This window comes from Lacerta agilis, chromosome Z (assembly GCF_009819535.1).
Source record: "Lacerta agilis isolate rLacAgi1 chromosome Z, rLacAgi1.pri, whole genome shotgun sequence".
NCBI lineage: Eukaryota > Metazoa > Chordata > Lepidosauria > Squamata > Lacertidae > Lacerta > Lacerta agilis.
This window is the reverse complement of record NC_046331.1, coordinates 32,288,028-32,312,795: the sequence shown is the minus strand read 5'-3', so window position 1 is coordinate 32,312,795 and position 24,768 is coordinate 32,288,028. Positions and strand designations below refer to the sequence as shown.

Below are 24,768 nucleotides of genomic sequence, written 5' to 3'. Positions count from 1 at the left end.
ACTATTATGTTCCTACAGATTCATGACTGGCTTTGAACATGGCTTAAACATACAATGGAGTTTCAAATCATTTCCCCTCCTATTGTCAAAGGGGGAAAAAACCAGTTTTGATTAAGTTAGTATTAATTAAATATTTTTCCTTCCATAAACCTGATCATAGGAGGGTTTTTGTTCATTTGTTTTGGTTCTGTGTTAAATAACTAACAATAATTCCAAATGGCATATATTTGGAAAACATCTCAAATTATGAATAAATGTGCAGTAATTAGTATATGGCCCTCATAAATTACAAAGTGGTATACACATTTATATTACATTTATTACCCTATTCTTGCTAATTTTTGTTACTATTTCATTAAACACTAAATGCCCCAGTTTGCACACATTGTTAAGCCAAATGATGCTCTTAGATCATGGGTAGGCAAACTAAGGCCCAGGGGCCGGATCCGGTCCATCGCCTTCTATCCAGCCCGCAGACATTCCGGGAATCAGCTTGATTTTACATGAGTAGAATGTGTCCTTTTATTTAAAACACATCTCTGGGTTATTTGTGGGGCATAGGAATTTGCCCCCCCCCCAAAAAAAAATAGTCTGGCCCCCCACAAGGTCTGAGGGACAGTGGACCTGCCTCCTGCTGAAAAGGTTTGCTGACCCCTGCAAACTCTTCCAGTCTTCCTGCTGCTGTGCTGTTGTGAGCTGAGCCCTGGTTATTGTGAAACCCTGGCTTGTGGCTTGTTCTGCTCCAATTGAGCTATAACCAAGGTTTTGTTTCTTAAAATTGGGTTTACATCTTGCAGCTATCTGGATAAGATAAGCCATGAGTCTAGATTCTGACAACTTGCTAAGCCAAGCCATGCCAGCGGGACTGGAGGAGGAACAAAGTGGCTAGGATTTCTCCAGGTGCCTGCACAATTGTGCTAAGCTATGGTTCGGTTTAGCATCCTGTGCAAAGTGAGACTGTGTCTTCTGCTCCCAGTGTTTCTAACTGGGGCATCTATGCTGGGAAACAAAATAATTGTTGAAGTAGGATTTGGAAATGTGTGTGTCACCCTTTGTCTCATTCAGCCCTCTGAAGGTTGAATTTTCTCCCTTTTCCCTATCAATAGCTTCTTTTGAATAGCAGGAACGGGAAGAAGAGAGCAAGAATCATGAAGTGTGTGAATAGGAAAAAGGAAATAGAGCTATATGGGAATGTTCCCTTTTATCTCCTTGCAAGAACAAAAGAAAGGGGTTGATGAGAGTGGGTGGGAAGAATCAACAGGTTATTACATTGTGAATATCAGTGACAAGGATACTAAAACATGTCAACAACTAGGCATTGTACTGATATTATATTAAAAGAGATCCAGTCCCTGGGCGTTCAGTCTAAAAGACAACAACATGAGAAAAGGACACAAATAAAGGGGAAATGGTGAAGGATAGGCAGAGATTAATGGAATAATACTGTTTAAAAGCCCACTGCTGCATACTGTAGAGATGAATGAAGATGGTAAAATGGTATCTGAAGAAGTGTGCATGCACACAAAAGCTCACACCATGAACAAACTTAGCTGGTCTCTAAGGTGCTACTGGATGGAATTTATTTTTTTATTTTGTTTTGACTATGGAAGACCAACACGGCTACCTACCTGTAGATGGTAAAATAAGATGGCATGAGGAGAAAAGAGAGATGTTTTCTGAAGGGAGGAAAAAGGGTCTTCAGAATCAGTAATGTTTTGTTTATGCATGGTAAAATCCTTGAGTCATACTACTTACAGGGACGCGGGTGGCACTGTGGTCTAAACCACTGAGCCTCTTGGGCTTGCCATTCGGAAGGTCAGTGGTTCGAATCCCCACAACAGGGTGAGCTCCCATTGCTCTTTCCCAGCTTCTGCCAACCTAGCAGTTTGAAAGCATGCCAGTGCAAGTAGATAAATAGGTACTGCTGCGGTGGGAAGGTAAACGGTGTTTCCGTGTGCTCTGGTTTCGGTCACAGTGTTCCATTGTGCCAGAAGTGGTTTAGTCAAGCTGACCACATGACCTGAAAAGCTGTCTGTGGACAAACGCCGGCTCCCTTGGCCTGAAAGCAAGATGGGTGCCACAACCCCATAGTTGCCTTTAGGTGTAACCATCCAGGGGTCCTTTACCATTTTTCTTTTTTACCTAAATGGTAAAAATGTTCAGTAATTGTGTCTCAGGAATAAAGAAACATGGGCTTCTGCTACTACTATGGGAAGTAGAGCAAATATGTCTCTGCAGGTGGCATATGTACATTATGGAAAATAATATTTTAAAAGTGATCATATTGTTCTGATGTATTGCATGAAGAGTGTTTTTGCACATACTCCACAAGCTCTTTCTTATCTTTCAGATGAGCTCAGTGAAAATGTTACGGCCTCGCCTCAATGGCATCCTTTTCAAACTTACATTTGAAGAGCACATAAACAATATCAAGCCTGGGATCATGGCAGTAACAATCGCCTGTGAGGAACTGAAGAAGAGTGAAAATTTTAGCAGACTGTTGGAACTTGTGCTACTGATAGGAAACTACATGAATTCAGGCTCAAGAAATGCTCAGTCACTTGGCTTTAATATTAGCTTTCTTTGCAAGGTAAGCCTAAGCTACACAAAAATACATAACTGTTGCTGGTAGTGTCGAATTACTTTAAATGTTGCTATAATGTTGCCTCTGGTTCCTGAATATTTACCTATACAGTCTTATTTCTTGGCAGATGTTAGCTTGGAAATAATACTTTAAGAGCAATTAACAAGTTGTTACCTGGCACTTGCCCCTCTTGCGCAGGTGACCTTCTTATGCAAGTAGTGAGATGGAAGATCTGTTTGTTAACATTGCTTACTCTTATAGATCAATAAATGTTCCTGCTAGGCTGATATGTGAACGTTCAACCCAAGGAAAGAATCCTGAATTTCATTGAAAAGTTTCTGGTAGAATTGGGACGGAAACACCATATTCCTATTTGGCATCAATGAAGTTAATAATAAAATAGCGTATTTTTCTGTGTATAAGACTATATTTTCCCCTTAAAGTTTAAAATAGGAGGTTGTCTTATACACGGATTGTGCATAGTGCATTTTCTTAATTTTGAGTCCCCAAAAATAGGGGGCGTTTTATACACAGGGCGTGTTATACACAGAAAAATACGGTAAAATATCTAATACTGATTGGAAATTTCTAGAAGTTTTTCTTAAATCTGATTAAAATATGTTTTGAAATATCCAGTTGAAATATATTTTATAAAGAAGTCTGCTCAACTGTGGATTCAAGTGGGGTGTTTGGGTACAATATTTCTTAGAAGCCCCACACAAAGTTTTGTTATTTACGTTGTGAAATAGATGGAAAACACTATGTAATCACTTCACATATTTTGGATTTTTTTTTTTTCTTTTAAATTATTATTTTAAACCACAGTGAAAAATTATTTGGGTGAATGTAAAAGATTACAACATCATTTGGAAATGCATGTTATGAAAATGGTTACTGCTTAAATCTGTTTGTATACCGAGACATGTAGATGAATCAAGCATGGATTAACCTGGTTTTAAGGTCTCCCTCCCCCATCCCCATGTGTACTGCTAAATTTGAAGCATGGGGAATTAGTTGCAACTATCTTGGTCCCAAATTTTACATACAGTGTGTGTGTGTGTTAAAAATTATGTATGTAAAAATTGATATTGTCAACAAGATTGTATATATCTGTTACAGGGCTATAAAGCTACCCAATAGTTAATAAGCTTGTATACTTTGACCAGCTATTTAATTTTGAAATCATACGACTGACCTACAAAATTGTGAAGTAAATAGAGGAATCTATCCTAGTTCAGTTTTATTGTCCTGTAGGATACAGGCTCAGGGTGTTCGATCTGGCCTGCTCTATATGCGCTAAAATGGACATTTGTTGGCCTGTTTAAAAATTTCCCATTCTGATATTCTGTTGGCACAATTTAAAATATAAGCTGAGTAAACATATCTAATGGGAAAAAGTTAATTCCCACAGATAAATAACCCTTTTATGATCGGATTTAATTTTTAATATACCAAACTGAAAACTTACATAATTCTTCGTATATTCAAAGTCCACTTTGGCTGCTTCAGCAAAAATTGCTTCGCAGATCTTGTAGTCAAAAATAACATTACAGGGGAAATTGAATAACTTAAAATCAAACAGTTACAACTGGCCTCAGTTCTGTAGGTCTAAAAAATAGTTTTGCAAAATGCTAGTCTGACATAAGCAGTAACACACACACACACACACACACACACATTTCAGTATAGGATCATGGATTTATGAATGCGTTATTTCCGAGATGGTGGACCAACAATTCTAAGTAGTACATTAGAAGTGCTGGTTGGGAATCCAAGTAATGAACAATTACGTCTCTACAGTAGCTGTCTCAAATTGCTGCCCCATATAGCAAGATACAGTTTTAGCAATAAAAGGTTAGACATCGGTTCTAACAAACCCTTAGTATGATAGCTTAGTATGAATAAGTAAATGAAACGTTAAGTGTCTCAAAATGGGTGTGCCATAGAGTATTTTCATTAAAACAAAGTGTTAAGTACATAAGTGAAAGAACATGGCTATATGATATGACAATCTAGGACCCTACCTTTCGGAGAACTCCACTGGGATAATATCCTGCTTGGGACACTTATATAAGAGTCATGCTGTCTATATAAAATAGCACTGGGATTTTTTGATTGCCAAGCAGGGTTGGAGAGAGAATGAGAACAAAGCAAAATTTCATATGCTAATTTATATGTTTATATGCAAATCTAGAAATAATTACCGTAATTTTAAAAGTAATACAAAACATCTTACCATAATGGGGAAGACCGACCAAGTAACCTGTGCATCTCTTAGTCTCATGCCCTTGTTTCCTCCTTAGCATTCATTCTTTTTAAACTGGATTTGCACTGGAGGGCCTTTCAGATACAGTGGAGCCTCAGGTTACGTCACCCTCGACTTGCAACCGGCGCAAACCCGGAAGTACCACAATGGGTTACCTCTGGGTTCGTGCACGCGCAGAAGCGCTAAATCACTCCATGCGTGTGCGCAGGTGCAACGCTTTGGGTTGCGGTGTTTTCAGGTTGCGGCAGGGCCTCCGGAATGCATCCCCACCATAACCCTAGGTTCCACTGTAGTGGAGTGTCGTCTGTAAAGAAGGACATCTGGCCATCCTAATTTAAAGATGAGAAAAGTTTGTTCAGATGCAAGGAGTCCTTTAAATAATTGGTTGCAAACTATTTAGCATTAAATGTCACCAGTAGCACTTTTAGATTGGACATGGAAATGTACAGGTAGCTATTGCAGCTGATAGAGTATATATGATGGAACCACTTTGTTCTGAAAGTTTCTGGGCAGTTACATTCTGAATCAGCTGGAGCTTTCAAACCTTTTTGTAAAGCAGTTTCATGTAGAGCACATAGCAATATAGTCATTGTCTGGAAATAAGCAGGGCATTTGCAGCTATGGCAAGGTCTTCAGCAAGCCTTTTGAAGTGTGTAGGTTAAGATGTTAAGATGAATGTCTATGGTAAGGATTACAGTGTTGAAATAACTAATTGTTAATGAAGCCCCAAACATTTTATAATTGAACATTTGCAAAATCTGCCCTGCCTTCTTTTAATGGTTTACTCTTCAGCCTGTTCCCATGCTTCACCCTAGCCATAAAATGATGTCCACAGATTTTGCTTATGTTGGGACCAGTGAGCTTTAGTAGCCATCTAGAAAACTGAGATGAGAATCTGTCATTTTGTTTTTTTGAAAGAAACCTAAGTTATTTTCATTGTAGTCTGCCATTATGTTGTGTACTTACAGTTATATTCATCAAATGCATTTTGCAATGAGGCTAATTAAAAAGTAACAGTTCATAATCATTAAGATTTTATTTTTTTAAGCAACTGAGTCAAAATGTCAAATGAAACTATAATTGTGCCGCTAATATACGGTTGTAAGAATCCTCTGTAGGGTATAAATCAACTATAGGTTGCTGGTGTGCCTATGAATACTTAACAGAAAAGGCAAATAACTGGAATGAAGATGTTGTTCCAGACACAGTATGCTTGATGGTAGGCAGTGACTTGCTGTTTATTATTGCTTGCTAGTTCATTACGGTGGTGATCTGCAGCAGTGCTTAAGTGAAAGTCTATTTGCCATTGTTAAGACTCAAATTATTCTAATTACGATCCAAGCTCAGGCTGATGTTTTTAAAACAGCCTTCAATGCCGTTTGTTTAAAAATAAATCATATATTACTGTTTAATTCATTGAGTAAAAGTTCTCTCTCAACATTTTTATTCTCTCCTTGCTCCCATGCCCCACTTGTTTTCCGTGTATTCCATGTTACAGAACCAACAGATGGCACTTTAGGAAGAGGTTTGCAGTGAAAACCCCAAGTTTCAGATTAATGGATGCTATACATGAACACCTTGCAAAATACATTGCTTTGAAATCAGCCACCACAATGCTGGTTGTTTCTGCAAATCTGTCCTTAGACTGTTCTAGTTATGGAGCAGTGGGGAAGGGCATTGTTTAGTGGCAGATGTAGAAATACATCCAGGAAAGCATGTATTAAACCTGCCTAGTGCTAGCTACAAAACTAATGTCTTTATGTTGATTGCAAATCCTTAAAAATGCATTATCTTTCCGGATGTTATATTGCAGCATGTGGTGTTATTGAAGAAAGCGGTGATTTGTAAACAACCCTTGGCAGCGAGCACAGAACTTAATTTTGCTTAAATAAAGGAGACTGCCATTAGAATTCATGTACTGTATCGAGGCTGGCAAGCAGGAGCAGTAGTTTTGATATATGCACTGAAGCGTTCATGATTGTTGATTCACTGAACAGTTAATATTTATACAAATATGATACAGAAAGAAGCAATATTTGAGTGAAAGCAAACTGCATTAGCAGTCAGGAGCTTACTACATCTTGTTGGTAGTTTTGAAGTGACTAGGTGCTATTTTTCACTTTGAGACATGTAATAGTGTATGCACTCACACCGCTGTGGGACAGACCATCAAGTTTACATGTGGTTGCAAAACATCTAAATATCTGTCTAATAATCGAACCTATAGTTTAGTACAGTAACCACCTTCATTTGGTTAGGAGAATCAGAAGTGTGCCATGAGCTCATATGGTCTATTCTTTCATTTTGTGTGCAAAATCCTGTCTTTTGCTACTAAGATCTAACCATAGTGCACCATTACATCTGACTGATGCTAATGGTAATCATGGTTCTCTATCTAGAGCATTAAAAAAATATAAATATTTGTTGAACATTGTAGTTCGAAGCTAACTGCAGTTAGTGTTAAGATCAGTGCAGACTGTGATTAGGAGGTCAGGAATGTTATTTTTTCCCCTTCAGGACCTAAATTATGTTCATTGCAAATATCAGTGAAATTCAAACATTCCAGTGTGTAAACTAATTCTCTCTCTCTCTCTCTCTCTCTCTCTCTCTCTCTCTCTCTCTCTCTCTCTCTCTCTCTTTGTTACTATGTTTGCTTGCTCTTTTTCCAGTCTGTGGATAAAAATCTTGTAAGACCACATTATGTGTCTAGTGTTACCTTGAAAATGGTGTGATTTAGAGCTGGAAGCAGATGCAGGACTGTGGGTAAAATGATGAAAATGTATCTTTAAAAAGAACAGGAAAATGTATTACTAAGAAATAATGCATTTCCCTCATTTTTTTTTTTCTTTTTACAGATTAGAGATACTAAATCCTCTGATCAAAAAACAACACTGTTACATTTTCTGTCTGAAATTTGTGAAGAGAATTATCGGGACATCTTAAAATTCCCAGATGAACTTGAACATGTGGAGAGCGCAAGCAAAGGTATATGGCGAGATAAGGCACTAAGAGTAATTTCTATGTACTTAGGTGTGGAAAGTGCTTGGAACATTTCATTTTAGATTGTAGGATTATGTAACCTGTAAACATTAATAATCCTCGTAGATAAATTTCCCCCCTTCTAGATGTTTATTGACCTAAGGAAAAGAGGGAAAATGTTTTTCTATGAAGCACTAACAGTAATAACACACCATAGCACCTTGTAACATTGGTATCATTATAATGTTTAGCTTGCTAACTACCTTGTTTTATTATCCATATGTGCAATTATAATGCTCACAATGATGCTTTTCCTTATCTGTTGCAAAACTACTTAAATCAGTATTAATTGCAGCAACATAATTTTGTAAAACATCTTTTCCACAACACACACTGTTTATTGTTTTAATTAAATAAATAAATAAATAAATAAATAACACTGATACAATATTGAAGAACAGTGTTGTTAAATAGATATATATTTACATTAAAATATACCAAAATACTAGCAATATACTATATAGTAAAGTTTAAAAAGTATTAAACTCTCTCTCTCTCTCTCTCTCTCTCTCTCTCTTACACACACACACACACACACACACAAATGCACTGAATATGCAAATACATTTAAAAGCATTGAGATAAATGTTTAAATTAAAAAAATTCAATTAAATCATTGCAATTTACCATTTTAGCCTCAATAAAATTTATCCACAGCTTTTGGACTGCTGCAGCAAAACTTGTAACTCTTTCTGTCATGAATTTGTCAGAATCAGACAACAAATATGTAGTTTTTGTTTGATCGGCACCATCAAGTACAATACTTAAAAAATCAGAATATACTGTATATTCTGGCGTATAAGACTACTTTTTAATCCAGGAAAATATTCTCAAAAGTTGGGGGTTGTCTTATACGCCAGGTGGAGAATCTGGGGTCGAGTATATCTCAAACTCTATATTTTAACTGGAAAAGTTGGGGGTTGTCTCATACGCCCAGTCATCTTATACTCCGGAAAATACAGTACTCTGCCTTTGGTTCAGAATACAAGGAGCAGTATAGTAAATAATGATAAAGATCTTCTACTGCTTGGGCATATTTATTTATTTATTTATGGAAGTTTTCAAATATCTATACATATACACTTTTTGAAAATAGCTCTGCAAATATTTAGATAAAAAAGCAGAGTAAAGGTGTTGATACCCACTTGCTATTTCCATAAGTATTTGGACGGTATGTATTAATGGATAGTTGTTGGTATATGTCTGTCTTGGGAGACATTGCAGTGTGCCTCCGGGGGCGAAATCAAACTGCTGGAGAATCACAGCACCTGCTGTGGCTGCAGAGATTGGTAACTCGTAACTGCTGCCTCCCATGTCCAAAGGATAGCAGAGCAATATGTTTGGCACCAGCTTGGCTGAAGGAGTTGCTGGAAGGAGACGTAGAAGGTGCCATCCAACCATATTTGGGACTCTACTCTGGATTTCTGTAGGGTTTACTCCTTGGCTTTTTCTTATCCTGCAAGGCTGCAGAGGTTTAGGAAATGACCAGTCCATAATTTTAATGGTAGGTTTATTGTAGCTGTGAGAAACGGAATAACAATAGGAAAAACCCCAGAAACCCAGAAGTCAAAAGTAAGAGATTGATGTGCATTATAATGAGTGAAATTAGTATTTGATCCCTTTGCAAAAGATAACTTAGTACTTCATGGCAAAAGACTTGTTGGCAGTTACAGAGGTCAGACGTTTCTTGTTGGTGGCCACCAGGTTTGCACACATCTCAGGAGGTATTTTGTCCCACTCCTCTTTGCAGATCCTCTGCAAGTCAGTAAGATTTCGAGGCTGATGTGTAGCTACTCAAACCTTCAGCTCCCTCCACAGATTTTTGATGGGATTAAGGTCTGGAGACTGGCTAGGCCACTCTAGGACCTTAATGTGCTTCTTCTTGAGCCACTCCTTTGTTGCCCTGGCCGTGTGTTTTGGGTCATTGTCATGCTGGAATACCCATCCTCAACCCATTTTCAATGCCCTGGCTGAGGGAAGGAGGTGCTCACCCAAGATTTGATGATACATGGTCCCATCCATCGTCCCTTCAATGCAGTGAAGGTGTCCTGTCCCCTTAGCAGAAAAACACCCCCAAAGTATAATATGTCCCCCTCTATGTTTGATGGTGGGGGTGGTGTTCTTGGGGTCGTATGCAACATTCCTTCTCCTCCAAACACAGCGAGTTGAGTTGATGCCAATTGCTCGATTTTGGTCTCATCTGACCACAACACTTTCACCAGTTCTCCTCTGGGTCATTCAGATGTGCACTGGCAAACTGCAGATGGGCCTGTACATGTGCTGTCTTGAGCAAGGGGACCTTGCAGGCTCTGCAAGATCTCTGTGCTTCACGGCAAAGTGTGTTACCAACTGTTTTCATGGTGACTATAGTCCCAGCTGCCCTGAGATCATTGACAAGTTCCCCCCGTGTAGTTCTAGGCTGCTTCATCTCTGTTCTCCTGATCATTGCAACTCCGCGAGATGAGATCTTGTATGGATACCCAGACTGAGGGAGGTTGACAGTTATTTTGTGTTTCTTCCACTTGCGAAATATTGCAACAACTTGTCACCTTCTCACCAAGCTGCTTGGGAATAGTCTTGTAGCCCAGTCCAGACTTGTGGAGGTCTACAATCTTGTCCCTGACATCCTTGGACAGCTCTTTGGTCATGGTCATGGTGGCTACTTTGGAATCTGCTGGATTGATTGCTTCTGTCCACAGGTGCCTTTTGTACAGGTACTGTAACAAGATGGGATTACAGGTAAGACCTCTCCCTTACAGCAGGTGCTTCTAATCTCAGCTCGTTACATACAGTGAAGATACCAGGTAGCCTGACATCTGGCTGGTTGATAGGGGATCAAACACTTATTTCACTCATTATAATGCACATCAATCTCTTACTTTTGTCTTCTGGGTTTCTGGGGGTTTTCCTGTTGTTATTCCGTTTCTCACAGCTACAATAAACCTACCATTAAAATTATGGACTGGTCATTTCTTTGTCAGAGGGCAAATGGGCAAATTTAGCAGGGGATCAAATACTTCCCCCCCTCACTGTATTTATCTACTTGCACTTTGATGTGCTTTTGAACTGCTAGGTTGGCAGGAGCAGGGACAGAGCAACGGGAGCTCACCCCGTCGCGGAAGAAATAGCACATAATGTTGGAGAAGCAGGGTCGTGCCACTTTACCTGCCACATAGTGTTGCATGCCTAGGCCCCCATCACCTTTGATATCTGAAGAAGAGACCCTAAACACGAGCTGCTGCTTGTGTCTATGAGCTCCGTTGTGATCAGGAGAAGTGCATGATTGAGTGCTTAGCAAGGAGAGAGCACAACAACAGGCCCAGGTCTGAAGAACATTCTAAGCCAAATCTTGGTTTGTTCAGAATGATGGGGGTGGGGGAGACCAAGTAGCTGTGAGCTCCTCTCAGAGGCAAAGCAGGCTCCCAGTATGCAGATCAGTGCTCTTGGTTAATTTCCCTTCACTAACAGTTCTTTAGTTCCAGATCATAGTGATTTGTATCAGAGCAAATTCACTCCTGACTGCATATCCCAGAATCAAGAATGTTACATTTTCCAAGTTTCAGACAAAAATGATGTCACAAAGTATGTGTGTGTGTGTGTGTGTGAGAGAGAGAGAGAGAGAGAGAGAGAGAGAGAATTCAAAAGCAAGTAAAGAGCTAGGTGCTTAAATAAATACTAAATATGCTTTTGATAGATCCCCATTAGTCTACATAGTAGTCGTAGAGTTTCTTTTTATTTTTTAACTAAACTTATAAAAAAAAATCTCTTTCACAAAGCCTTACTGGTTACTAGACATGTTTGATAAATCCTTTATTGGTTTTCTCCTGTGGCTAACAGTTTAAGTTGCAGCTTTGAGGATTTGATTTTTTTTTTTTTTGCAGTTTGATTTAAAACCTCTAGTGTGTGAGAGGTCAGCTCAAGGGATTGAACTAAAAGGGTTGGTGAAGTTTAATTAAAACTATCGCATCAGTAGGAGGGGAAAAGATTTATTAATGGATCTGAAGTTCCTATTAATCCTATTTTTTTTGTATAAATCTGAAGTCGGCTTTGCTTCAGTTAAATTTGTTCCTTTCTATAAGATAAAAGCTAGTTAAGTTTTCTGTAAATAGTGTTAACTGATAAGCAGCATAAATTATCCCATACTTTAACAACTAAACTCAGGGCTTTACAGTCCTCTATGCACTAATAGGTAAGAGGCATTCATACAATTCTTTCCACAGCCATCACTGTGCTGCACATGAACACCTGGAGGAGAGCCTCTGAATGTGATCTCGTGCCTTTTATGAAAATTTAATTATGTATAGGGGGGAAATACTTTTTTAACTTCATAGAATCATAGAATTCTAGAAGGGACCCTGAGGATAATCTAGTCCAACCCCCTCCAATGAATGAATATGCAGTTGTCCCATACAGGGACTGAACCTGCAACCTTGATATTATCTGCACTGGACTCTAACCAACTGATTTATTATTGATTTAAAATATTTTTTTAGAAGGGTATAAAAATTGTATGGGAAATTGAAAGAAAAGGACAACAAAGTTTCAGATAGCACTTAAGATAACTCATCCTGTATGAGCAGCATGGAAATCATACTCTAATATGAAAATGTCAGGAGGTTGAGAGAATAGATAATAAGCATACCAGAAACATCATTAATCTGTTCTTAAGTCATAGCAAAATATTTCATCTTGTTAAAGGAAGGTGTTAGTGGTATGCCTATAAGCTTATTCAAATGAAAAATAGACACATAATTATTTCAGCTCCAAATAACTGGAGTATCACAAGTTGTGGATACCTCAGTAGTGAATTTGACTGACAGAAATTAGTCCAAATGGGGCTTCTGACAAACAAGACTGAGCTATCAGTGTTTGCAAAGGAACTCAGATTTGCAGAAGTATGAATGAAAACAGCCGACCGAGAAACAAGCATTCTCAGTGGTCACCAGGAGCAATGAAATGTTGAGTGTCATTTGGAAAAGATAAATTTGGAAACTGAAAGAAGTTGGGAGATAGAATTGACTTCTTTGCATTGCTAGCAGCCATAATATTCTAGAGCAAGGCGTAGATAGCTGGAACCTTGAATGGGAGCAATTCTGTTAGAGAATGAGAATGTACCACGAAATTTTTGTTTTACTGCTTGTGGTAGCATTATTTACAGTTAAGATGTCATCTCCCAGTAATTAGTTTTATTCTGCTTGTGTTGTTAATCCTTGTTTTAGTTTGTTACTGCCCTTTTGTTTGTAATTTTTTGGGAGCTGGTGGTGGCTTTGAGTTACTATCCCTTCAGAGTTTATCCCTCCTCAAACACGGGAATGAAGGATAGTCTGGCTATCCAATATTTTAAGTAAAACACTTTTCTCCTTACTCCATAGTGGGGTATATTTGATGTGACTTAACTGGATATCCATAACCCATGAAAATACTAACTGTTCCTATGGGAGAGGACAATGAATTTATAGTTGACATCCACATATATTTCTTTCTTAGAATGGCTTTTGGGACAGCACATTTTAACTAACAGTTGTTTCTTAGAACTTTGTAAATTGATAACAATGCATTTATGTGCATACATCCTGATGCATGCTCTCATTATTCATAAGGTTTTCACCAGTTAAGGTTTAATGCATAGATATTATTTTTTGTTTGGTGAGAATATCTATCTAATTGGTTTTAAGTGCTTTTAAGTTCTTTTTATTTCTCTGTGTGTAATTTTATTTCTTACAAACCTTTATTGTAGAGCACCCTGAAGCAGTGTGCAAATGCTGTAAAATAAATTAATAATTTGTTGTGCAAGTACAGTTGTACTCACCTGAAATGTAGTTTTCTATTCCTAGTTCCATGCCAGCAGGTTGGGTTGATGGCTCCACCCCCGTTGAGCAAAGTCAGAGAGCAAAGTTTTGGGAGGTACAGCTCCCATCATGCAGTTCTGCTGCAGCCTTTGTCACGTGCAGACAATCGCTATTAGCTCCTGTTGATTTCCTCAGGTTCCTCCCTTCTTTTGCACTTAGACCTTTAATAGCATGAATAGCTTAGTCATTGTCTTTTTTCACTTTATTTTTTTCCACTTCACTTTGCCTTTATTCTTTTTTTTTCTGGAGCACCCTCTGCATCTACTTCTCCTGCTCTCAACTTTTTAAAAGGCTTTATCACTGCCCTCCAACTCAGCAAAGATACAGGGTAAAGTTAAAGTTAGTTTTAGTTTCTTGGGAGGTAGGTTGTTTCCTTTTTCTACGATTCTTGGTTTTCTTGAGCTTGGCAAGTCTCAGAACTGCATGATGGGAGCCTTACCTCCTGAAAGTTTGCAGCTTGCCTTTGACCAAGGAGGTAGAGCCATCAACCTATCCTGCTGACCTTTATCTGGGAGTGGAAAAGTACATTTCAGGTGAGTACAACTGTACTTTCACAACCCCTTTCCCCGGTTGTGGCTATCCAACCAGGAATAACCTTTTGTGCATCTGATGAAGTGGACTCTCTTCACTGCAAACTGATACAATAATAAATATATTTGTCTTTTAGATGCAGCAAGAGCTTGCTTTTCTTGCAACAGAATAACATGCCCTACCCCCTCTGGAAGGGAATAATAATAATAATATGCTTTTTGTATTGTAAATAAAAGTGAATAGTAGTCCAGCATACTGTGTTGTGGAGCTAAGTGGTGGTGATGGCCATTGCTGCAGGTTTTTTTTTTTTTAAGCGTTATATTTTATTTTATAATTGGGCAAAAAGAATGGTGATGAGGTTTGGCTTTTTATAATTTGATTATACATCAGGGTGGGAAATATTTGATAATTGTATGCCCCCTTATCTTTTCCAACACTGAGCCAGAGGTTTGAATTATAAAACACTTAGGATGGTTTCTTTTCAAAGGCTTAAACTGTTGCGAACCAATTAACTGTCACAGTTGTTGAGTCATTGTGTATTGAAATGCAGTGGAGAGAAAAGGTGGGAAGAGGTAATTAATTTCTTTCAATGAGAAATATACAGTAAAGGAACAGTAATCAATGGTGCATTGTCATGTAAATGACACTTAATGACATTGATAGAGGAAACATGAGTGGACATTTCAGAGTTCCTTAGTATAGAAATGTCAGCAAGGAACTTCAAGGACCGCTTATTTGTTCAGTTTAAACTTTTAATATATTTGTGTATTCGAAGTCTTCAAAGGATGCTCTGTTCAGGATAATTTAATGTAATGTAATTTAATTTAATTTTGTTGCTATGAATCTGAAGACAGTGCATATAAAGAAACCATAAGAACAAGTGAATATTTTGGATTTCATAATTGGAATTTTATTTCTCAATTTTTGGTGATATTGCTTTGAAAATGCTTAATACAGTAAAAATGATAGGTGAGGTGGGAAGAAAAAATTATTAACAGTACTTTTACGTTATTGGAAAAGCACGTATTCTTCACTTAAAAAAACAACATCATTTCAGGTATTTTCAAAATAATGATGCAGTAAAGATTAGCTGAACTGAAGGTTCTCTACTTGAAGAAGGGTGTTTGCTGTGTCACTGATTGTACCTGATTAGACTAGTAACTGGTTCTTGATAGTGAAAGACTGGACATGGGTTATGGGGATGAAATACAACTCTCATTGCTGTGCAAACTCTGCCGCCTCCCCTGCAAGGAAATATCAATCTCGATGTCAGAGTAGAGTTAGAAAGAGAGTTAGAATGTTCGCAGAGGCAAGGGTTAAGTTATGGCTCCAACTCGGGGGAGGGGAGGTACAAGCCTGTCCTCACTAGGAGGAGGTTAGAAAAAGAGCGGGAAAAGCCTTTTGAGAGTTGCTGGTCAGGGGAGAAGCAGAGCTCAGAAGGTATCTGAACTGAATGGCTCTGTGGAGTGATAGTTGAAGTTAATAACTATTTATTAATACTGTTTGTGAATTCTTAATAAAAATTATACGTTTGTGTGGTAATGTGAAGAGGAATCGACCAGCCCTGACACTCCTGCACAGCAATAATAACTTCGGTTTTTGTGATGGCTCTTGAACAATGAGTAGTGCTGAGAGATAAGGTAACTTAAAAATAAGAAGAGTGGAATTGGGATGACCACAACATCTTGGCCATCTTGTGAATACAAATATAATAATTTAAACTGAGTTTGGAAAGAAGTTTCTCTCCCCTTTTTTCTAATGTGTCGCTATCTGAATATCGTGGCAGCAGAGTTTGATTTCTTCACCCACTTCTACTGCAGTATTTAATTACAGTGGGTAGTGCATCTCTTAGTATTTCCTCTTTTCTACAGCTTTAGAAGGCTCTTGGGGAGGCTGACTCAACCCCCCCCCCCCCATGTTAGATTTCTCCACTCTACCTCTTAGTGGCCATGTGGTTGGCTGGTCTCCAGTTCAGCTTTGTTTTGTTTTCTGAGGCTATCTATTCAGTTCTGCCTATTAGCTTTAGCTACCTTCCCACCTCAACCAACATTTGGTTTAATCCTCTTAAAACATCCAGTGGTTCCAGCTGTCTTAAGAATCTCTTTGCATGTGCTTAGGGAATTTTCTAGTCAGATGGAACTAATTTACTGTTTAATTTACACCTGGGTCATAGCCGGGATTTCTGTCGGGGGAAGGGCAGCCAAAATTGTTGAGCTTTTCTGGGAAATCATGGGTAGATATATCTCCAAAAAGAAAACTTTTTTTTTTGTGGATCTACGGAAGGCATCACTCCCACCCTTAGCTACATGCATGAGACAATGACAGCATCCAAAAGAAACTTGACTTCTAAGGTTAGCATACCCTTTAGCTACAGCAAAGGAATGAGGGTGAGGCCATCAGGAACACACAGAGGAGGGCTGGCTGTATTATATATTTTTAGACTTAAAAATCTGCAGGGGTGGGAAACTTACGTGGAAAAGAAAAATTCTTAGGCGGTCCAGAATCAAAACATGAAAGCAATGAACAAATTTCTGAAAAATCCCTTGTAGAATAAAGTAGGTGGCTGAAGGATAGGTTCTAGACCATAACAAGATGAATGGGAAAAGTTATTTTGTGAAACTCTGTAGCTGGACTACAGCAGATATTTCATTGGTCAAGGAGGGTTTGATTAGTGAAAGGAATAAAGTATCATCAGTTGCCTGGAAGGTTCTCTCCCCCCCCCCCATGAACCCAGTTCTGAGTGATGTTTCCCTTTCTGAATCTCTCCTCTCTGAAATATAGCAAGAAGAAAAGGATGTTGCTGAAGGTGTTTGGCTGTTTTGTTTTGAAAAGGGCAGCAGAAATACAACTCCACAGAACACGGACTTTTGTTTTCTCATTTAAAATAGTTAAGCAGGACAAGTGGGTGTGGTTTATGATGAAGTTGGGTCTTGTATATTTAATTAAGGGTCCTCATAACTTGATTCATGCTGTACCATGTAGTTTTATACACTTCTAGATGCTATTCAGAAAATGGCTACAATTGATTATTGTTCAGATTGTTGTAGTAGTTTAACCTTGTCACCTGAACTGACTGGAATCAGGTCAGTAGCAGTAATCCTTTAATTTATTGGTTTTGCCTTTTTATTGCAGTGCTTATTGTAGGTCTTCTAAATAGTGTGTGCCTTGCTTTGAATGGCTGGATGTTGTAATGCCTTAATTAAAAAGCATAGCTGTGTTGTCACTATTAAACTAGGGCTTTTTGAACTCAAGTGCTCCCTTTCCCCACTGTCTTTTTTATTTTCATTGGGAGGAAGAAATAGTCATTTGATATTTGAAGGGTGGGAACCAGACAAAACCTGAAGTGCTAATTAAACTGTTGTGTAACAATATTAGCCTCTTTAGTTGTACACTGACAATTTTAAAGCAAATTCATTTAAACAGGCTTTCTAATCAGAATGCAGTGGACCTCTTTATTATTATTTTTCTAATTCAGTGAACAAATTCATTCCTACACTTCTTAAAAATGCAAAACAAGCCAATACATACATAAAAAAGCAAAACTAGGCAATATAAAACCAACCCCCACAACACACAATCCAACATGTGTATACACACACAGAAAGCATTTATATCATGAAAGTTTCATTAATACCTTTATGAGGCTACAGATACAAGACCTTTCTCAAGGAGCTATGTGTGAGGTTAATTCATATAGAAGGTTGTATATCAGGTAACTTTTTTTTTTACCTTTAAAAATCATATGTCTGTAGTAAGGCATTTTTAAAAAATGGAATATTTTTAGAAATGGAATATTGTCCTATGCTGTGTTCACACATGGAAGCTTCTTGGCAGCTAGGCTGTAAAAAGATTTTTTTCTGTATAATTCTCTAGAGTTGTAGAACACACAGTAGTTGTGTGCTACACTGAGTTGGTTTGCATATTATAGTAATCCATGAGTAGCTAAAGCACACTGCTTGATCACTCCACCCCATCTCATGGCTTATTGTGACATGCTAACCAGCTCAGTATAAACAACTGTGTGTTCTACAAGCTTAGAGAATTCTACAGGAAGAAAACAGTTGTAGATACTTGCCAACAAGTGTTAAATGTGTGAAAGCATGCCTAGTTAGCAAATTACTACATTTAAAAAAGGGGGGCAGGCTTCTTTCTCCTGGCTGAAGTGGGAGCAATTGAGCAGCATGTTTTATAGTAAGATTATTGTGATGTATAAATCAGTTTGTTGGCAGACTAACACAATGTATTAGTCTATCAAGAGTCCTTTCGTCTTCTGATTCCACTTGCAGATTACAAGGACAGTGCTTTATTATTTGGGATGGATTTCCATATTTTCAAATAAATGATCAGTAAATTCACTAGTGGAGTTCAGTTACTCCTGCCATGGCCTGATGATTATCAGCTTGTTAGGATGCAGAGGTGGGTTTTTCGCTGTTGATAACAGTGTTATGTAATGCACTTTATATACAAGGCCACACCTGTATTGGTATTGTGCTGGTATTTTAAGATGGTCCTGCATAGAGACACTTCCTTGATATCTGAACCTGAGTCCTCCGGCAGGAAGGTAAACGGCGTTTCCGTGCGCTGCTCTGGTTCACCAGGAGTGGCTTAGTCATGCTGGCCACATGACCCGGAAGCTGTACGCCGGCTCCCTTGGCCAGTAACGCGAGATGAGCACCGCAACCCAGAGTCGGACACTACTGTACCTAATGGTCAGGGGTCCCTTTACCTTTACCTTACTTAAATTTGACTAAATAGTGATTACACATAAACATACAAACTCTGTATGATAGAAATGAATTTTAGAAGATACCAAAGCCTATGGGACTTTTTCGGTTAATCAGAAGTTGCCTTGAGCAAGGCTAATTCATAACATTTGATGCAACTACATTGATTAAACTGTTCAGATTCAGATAACATTTGCCATTTTGCCAGTTTCTTCTTTTAAAAAATAGACAAATTTTCTTCATGTCCCCCTAAAATGAATTTGTAAGTAATCCTGGCCTTGTTTCGTTTCTCAGTTTTGTGTTGCAAAATTGATTACAGAGCTTGCTGTTAGAATGGGATTCCATTTAACTTATGCTCATTTTTTCTAGTTCACTGCATGATTTGGCTTGCTGTACAAACAGAAGACCACAGAGCAATATAGATTTCACATAAATGCTTGCTGTGTTTCATTTTAATTTCCTGGCAACATGGCAGCTCCAATATAAATCATATCATAAGAGCAGAAAACATTTCTCACTAAATTATAGCAACTATGCCTTTTAACTTCAAATTTAACACAACTGAAATTTGAGTGGTGCAGATGTGATACTGCAGATTTGGCATAGTAAGGGTGCACATGTGGCCTTGCCAGTTGCTGAGCCACAGAGCCATGTACTCTCCCTCCCCCGGTCTTTCTCTTCTAAAGTACAAATCCTACTCACCTTGCCTTGCTTGCTTTGCTTGTTTCTGTATTTTTGTTTCCAAAGACCAACGGGAAAAGGGAAACAGACAAGCAGTTTTTCAAATCAGCATTTGGAAACTCAAACTATGGTTTGGGTTATAAACTATGGTTAAAGCAGATCATGACTTGATACAGTGCCCAAATTTAGCCAAAGAGGTCTCTAAAGAAGAACCAGTGTGGAACTTTGCTCTCTCAGTGAGAGGGAGAGAGCATGATTCATACTGGAAGCAAAATCTGAGGGAAATAAAAATTGTCCAAGGCTTGAAAAGTGGTATTTCTGGTGGCAGGCATTGTGTAGTACCTAGAGATTTTTTTTTGGCGGGGACAGCAGGGGAGTGAGAAGGAATCATGGATGACAAGATGTGCTAGAGTGGGAGTGGGATAGGAAGTAATAAGGGATACTATATTTTGAATTGGGTAAAAAAGGATCGAAACTGGATTGTTTTATGGAACTTGCTGAACCATCTGGGGGACCCCGAGTCCAGGGGAGGGGGGGTAGAATTAGAAGTAAGTGTGAGATAGAAAGTGTAATGTTTGAATTTATGGATATTTTTGGGAATTAAATTTAGGCTAAGGGGTGAATTAGAAGATAGATGGTTGTGAAATTAATTTTAGGATTAGAAATATGTGATGAAATATTGAAGGTAATGAAGAATAAAATGTTAATGAAATCGAAGAAGATGAAATTGTATAAATTTTGGAAAATGATTTAAGATAAAATAAGAAAATTGCTAAAGATGGATTAAAAATGGACCCAATGAGGGGGGAACTGAGGAAGTCTTTATAACAATGGTAATTATGTTAGATAAATGTTAATTTCCTTCCCCCCCTGTTTTGTATTTGTATTTGTGCTTTTTGGTTTTTTATTTTTGTGTTTGTTTTTTGTATTTTGTATTATGACATTTTTATACAAAAGGAATAAATGTTATTGTCAAATTTAGCCAAAGAATCCAAGGTATTGTTGTGACTTAAGGGGGGAGAATGTTCCATAGTTTAAGTAGATTCTCACAGTATTTTTATTGTGCATGCTAAATGAATTAAATGTTTGAGCCTTTTTATGTTGGAAGACCACTTAAATGCTAAAAAGAAATTGTAAAAATTAAGTCTTGTGACAGCTTGACTTAACAGTAACAATTAAGTCATTTTGCAACAACAGATTAGCATATTTTCCCCTGGTTGAATATTTATTTGCTTATTTAAATTCAAACATGGGTATTTGGACCAGCTTATTTTATTTGTTTGTTTGTGTGTGTGTGTGTGTGTGTGTTTGCTTTTTGTTTTTCAGAGTAATAGCGTAATTGCTTTGACTTTTATGATTACATTGGCTTAGTGTTTTACATTTCATGTCTTATGACCTTACTGTTCACAAGTCTCTCACCACAGTTATATGAAATTTTCATTACTGCACAATCTATTAAATGTAGCATTTGAAAAGTCATTTGGTAGTTTGGGAGCTGAGAGTGCTTCTCAAAATCTGGCTACTACCTTATTTGCATTTAATTAGCTTAATCTTGCTTTGATCTGGATAGCACTTCTCAGGACTACAGGTCCATTTGTATATTACTGTGTTGTCTGAACTCCATGAACATACCTGGCTTCTCTCCTTAATTTTTCTGTAAGCCTTTTACATGCTAAAACAAGCTTTCACAATTCATTTTGTGTTCTTGTTGCTTGACACTATTTGCTAATACTAAGACTTCAAGTCAACTTGAGAGCCATTTTAGAGCAAGTAAAAAGAGGGTAATTCATGGATACCTTACTCCTTGTAAGAATAGTGGGATACAAATTACATCCAATTCTCACATTGTACACATACATATAAACTTCAGTCAGAGTGTAATTGGTGCAGAATGTAACAGCTGAATTGCTTACTCAAACTGGGTGTTAAGATCATAATTAAGACAATTGTGTTGGCACCTAGTCTGTTTCTAGGCCCTAGTTTCAACTTTTAAAGCCCTTTATACCGGTAATTTAGGTTTGGAGTAACTGACCATCTCACTTGACACAAGTGGCTACCAGAGGGAGGACTTGATGGTGTTAGAAATTTCTCCCCAGGTAAATTTGTCTGCCACCTATCTTACTGTCTTTTCGGCTCTGGGCACAAGCCTCATTTTCTTAAGTTTTTTAGATGTATTCCTGCTTATGCTGCATTGATTTTGGTTTTTAATTTACATTTTAACTATTTATTCTTTCTTTAGAGTTAACTGAAATTATAACTGAAGTAGCAATAAAAGTATAATAAATAAATGTATACCCATTGTGACTTTAAGTTTTATAATTTTTCAGGGCTATGTGAATATAAAGCTTTCAGGGTACAATCTACAATCATGAAATCCAACATGTGTGCTTTTACTGGAATGCAAAGTAGATTGCACTCATCACATCAGTGATGAATTAATGTACTCATTGAATTTAAATTATAAAATAGAGATTCATACTTTAGAAACAGGAAAAGTTCATAAATAAGAAATGATAGATGGCTACAACAAAAAAGAGTCATTTTTATATAGGAAATCCTTTCCCTGTGCATTTACAACACATTTTCTTTCTAACAAAAATGAGATTTCTGAAAGTAGCCCAAGGTAAATCTACAACTGTCCATTCCACTCCACAGGATTGCACTGCATTATTTGATAAGTGTGAATCCCAGTTTGTTTGAAGATTTTACAAGAAGTCACTTTATTTGTCAGATAATCTGCTTGCTACTTACTATCTCAAACCTTACTATCTGCAAAGATACACCCCATCCCAATTCTTTCATCATCATTGTATGGTTGTTTGTTTGTTTGTTTGTTTAGTGTTCAGAATTCTGTTCTCTGTGTTGTTTAGGTGGGCTTTTGGGGGGTGAATAAAAACCAAAACATTCTGAACCTGCTTATTTGTTATTAAGAGATGTCCCTTGTGCTTATTGGGCAACATGGCCACGGAATAGTGGCAAAGTTGATCCCTGTCATCATGTTATTCTGGGCAGAGATCTTTCAACATCTCCACCTACCCAGAATGGTGATGATGCCATCTCTCCCCCGCCCCGCCAACACCCCTGCCCTGCAAACATAGGAGCAGTAGAACAGGGTGACCTCCATTGTCTTTGACAGTTGGACTTACTAGTTGGGGCTTATGGAAGCCCACAGCATCTGGAGGACACCACACTGGCTATACCTGCAATAGAAGCTCCATTAATTTAAATATAGTCATATTTAATTTAAAAATGTTCAGATCAAACAAATTTGGATTTTTTTAAAGGCATTCCCGTGTTTCGTTTCATGTGAGAGCTACCAACTGAAACCCTAGGACTGCATTGATATTTATCAAAAATACTTAAATTATCCTGATGTATGGTTTTGAATGACTGTAACTCTCTCCTCACAAACACAAAAATGTTTCAGTTTTCATACGCAATGAAACTAGACTGTTAATTTGATGGGGGGCTGACAATTAGGTGACATTGTTTGCAGCATTGTCCAAAGTAGTTGCTAATTAACATCTGGGGATTAAAGTGCTACAGCTTTTGAATTTAGTGGTGTGTATTTTACTTTCAACCAATGTAAATGAATTGGATGCAACAGCCTGTGATAACCATTAGGGCATCCAGTAGCTTGAGGCATGTTCTGGAAAGTTCATTTTAAGTGTTTGACAGGAATGAGAAGATTAGTTCCAGCTGAACTGAAAATAATATTTGACTGGAAGTCAGGTACTCTTAAAGATAGGTAATTTGAGGTAGGGTGTGCGACATTAATGCAATGTAAATTATGTGGCACAGTTCTTGTTGTTTGTACATCATTCTGCACTGTATGGAACACTCAATGCTGTCATTCAAACGATACCCAGGAAAAGTTACACCAGTGAGGTTCTAGTAGGAATCCTACATGTAGTTTGGATCTGATTAGTAGAAAACCTTTTTTTCACTTTAGAACTGGGTGGGAGAAAACCTCAACTTTGTTCTATTTTTATATTTTCTTAGCAATGCATTGCCAATTTACCGGATCAGTTCAAATGGATAGAGCTTTATCAGATAAAAACTTGCCATGAAAAGAAAGCAGCTAATCATTGATAACAGTTTCACATGATCAGCCAGCCAGTGGTTGTTTTTACCAAATGAAAACTACACCATGAATTTATCAATAACAGTTGAATATTTTAGGTCGAATCAAAGAGATGAAGAAGATGCGAAATGCAGGAATTTGCAGATGTAGCTGTTTATGTCTAGTGTGGTAACTAATAACAATTACAATGTAGATGTTTCAGCAGCTAACACAGATAATTTTGATAATCCTTGTAATAACCTGGAAGGTTGGTCAGTATTATTGTCTCCAGGTTGCAGATAATTAGGTATGGCACAGAGAAAAAGAATGTGAGTGCAGAGGCGGACTTTGGTAATATGGTGTCCTGAGTGAGGACAGAATTTGGTGCCTCCCTAATATTTCTTATTTTCACAATAATTCCTTTTTTATTTATAATTATTTTGCACCCCCATGGCTCAGCGCCCTGTACAGGGGAATTGCCTTCAGTGCCTTAAAGTAGGTGCTGGTGAGTGCAAAGTGGAGGTGATATTTCAACTGCAAACTTCCAGCAGTTGTTCAGCTTACAGCACACGCTCCTAAGAAGGGGTTATTCTTTGTTTTATTAGTTATTATATATTATTGGGGAAGGGCCATAGCTCAGTGGAGGATCCTAGATTCAGGTAGGTTTGGGAAGGACCCCTGCCTGAAACCACAGAAACTCGGCTCTCAGGGAATCTTTTAAGACACCATTTAACTTCAAATAACAAACATTTACATAATCTAAATAGAAGGCAAATCTGTCCTATACTGTTTTAACATCCTGTTGAGAAGGGCCAAACATGTGCAGTCTGATGTTTGACCTAGACAGATTATTCATTTCATAGCCTCTACTACCATTAAGACTCTGACCAAACTTGGTGTACTCTAGCCTCAGGATGGCTGATATATAGGCGGATGTGAATTTTAAGAGCAATTACTTTCCTCTGCCACAACATGCAGCACAGTTTCTATTAAATATATATCCCACCCCTCCACACAACAGAGATATCAGT

At 37.9% G+C, this 24,768-nt stretch overlaps 1 protein-coding gene across 7 annotated transcripts in view; it reads left to right on the top strand.

Annotated features, from left to right (window-relative positions):
- The window catches only part of DIAPH2 (diaphanous related formin 2), a 322,676-nt gene that overhangs the window by 126,853 nt on the left and 171,055 nt on the right, over window positions 1–24,768 (top strand). For all 7 annotated transcript variants that reach the window (XM_033137161.1, XM_033137162.1, XM_033137160.1 and 4 more), the window contains 2 exons: window positions 2,351–2,590; window positions 7,706–7,835. In XM_033137161.1, the coding sequence (XP_032993052.1) occupies window positions 2,351–2,590; window positions 7,706–7,835 (370 nt within the window). The remainder of the gene's footprint in view (window positions 1–2,350; window positions 2,591–7,705; window positions 7,836–24,768) is intronic.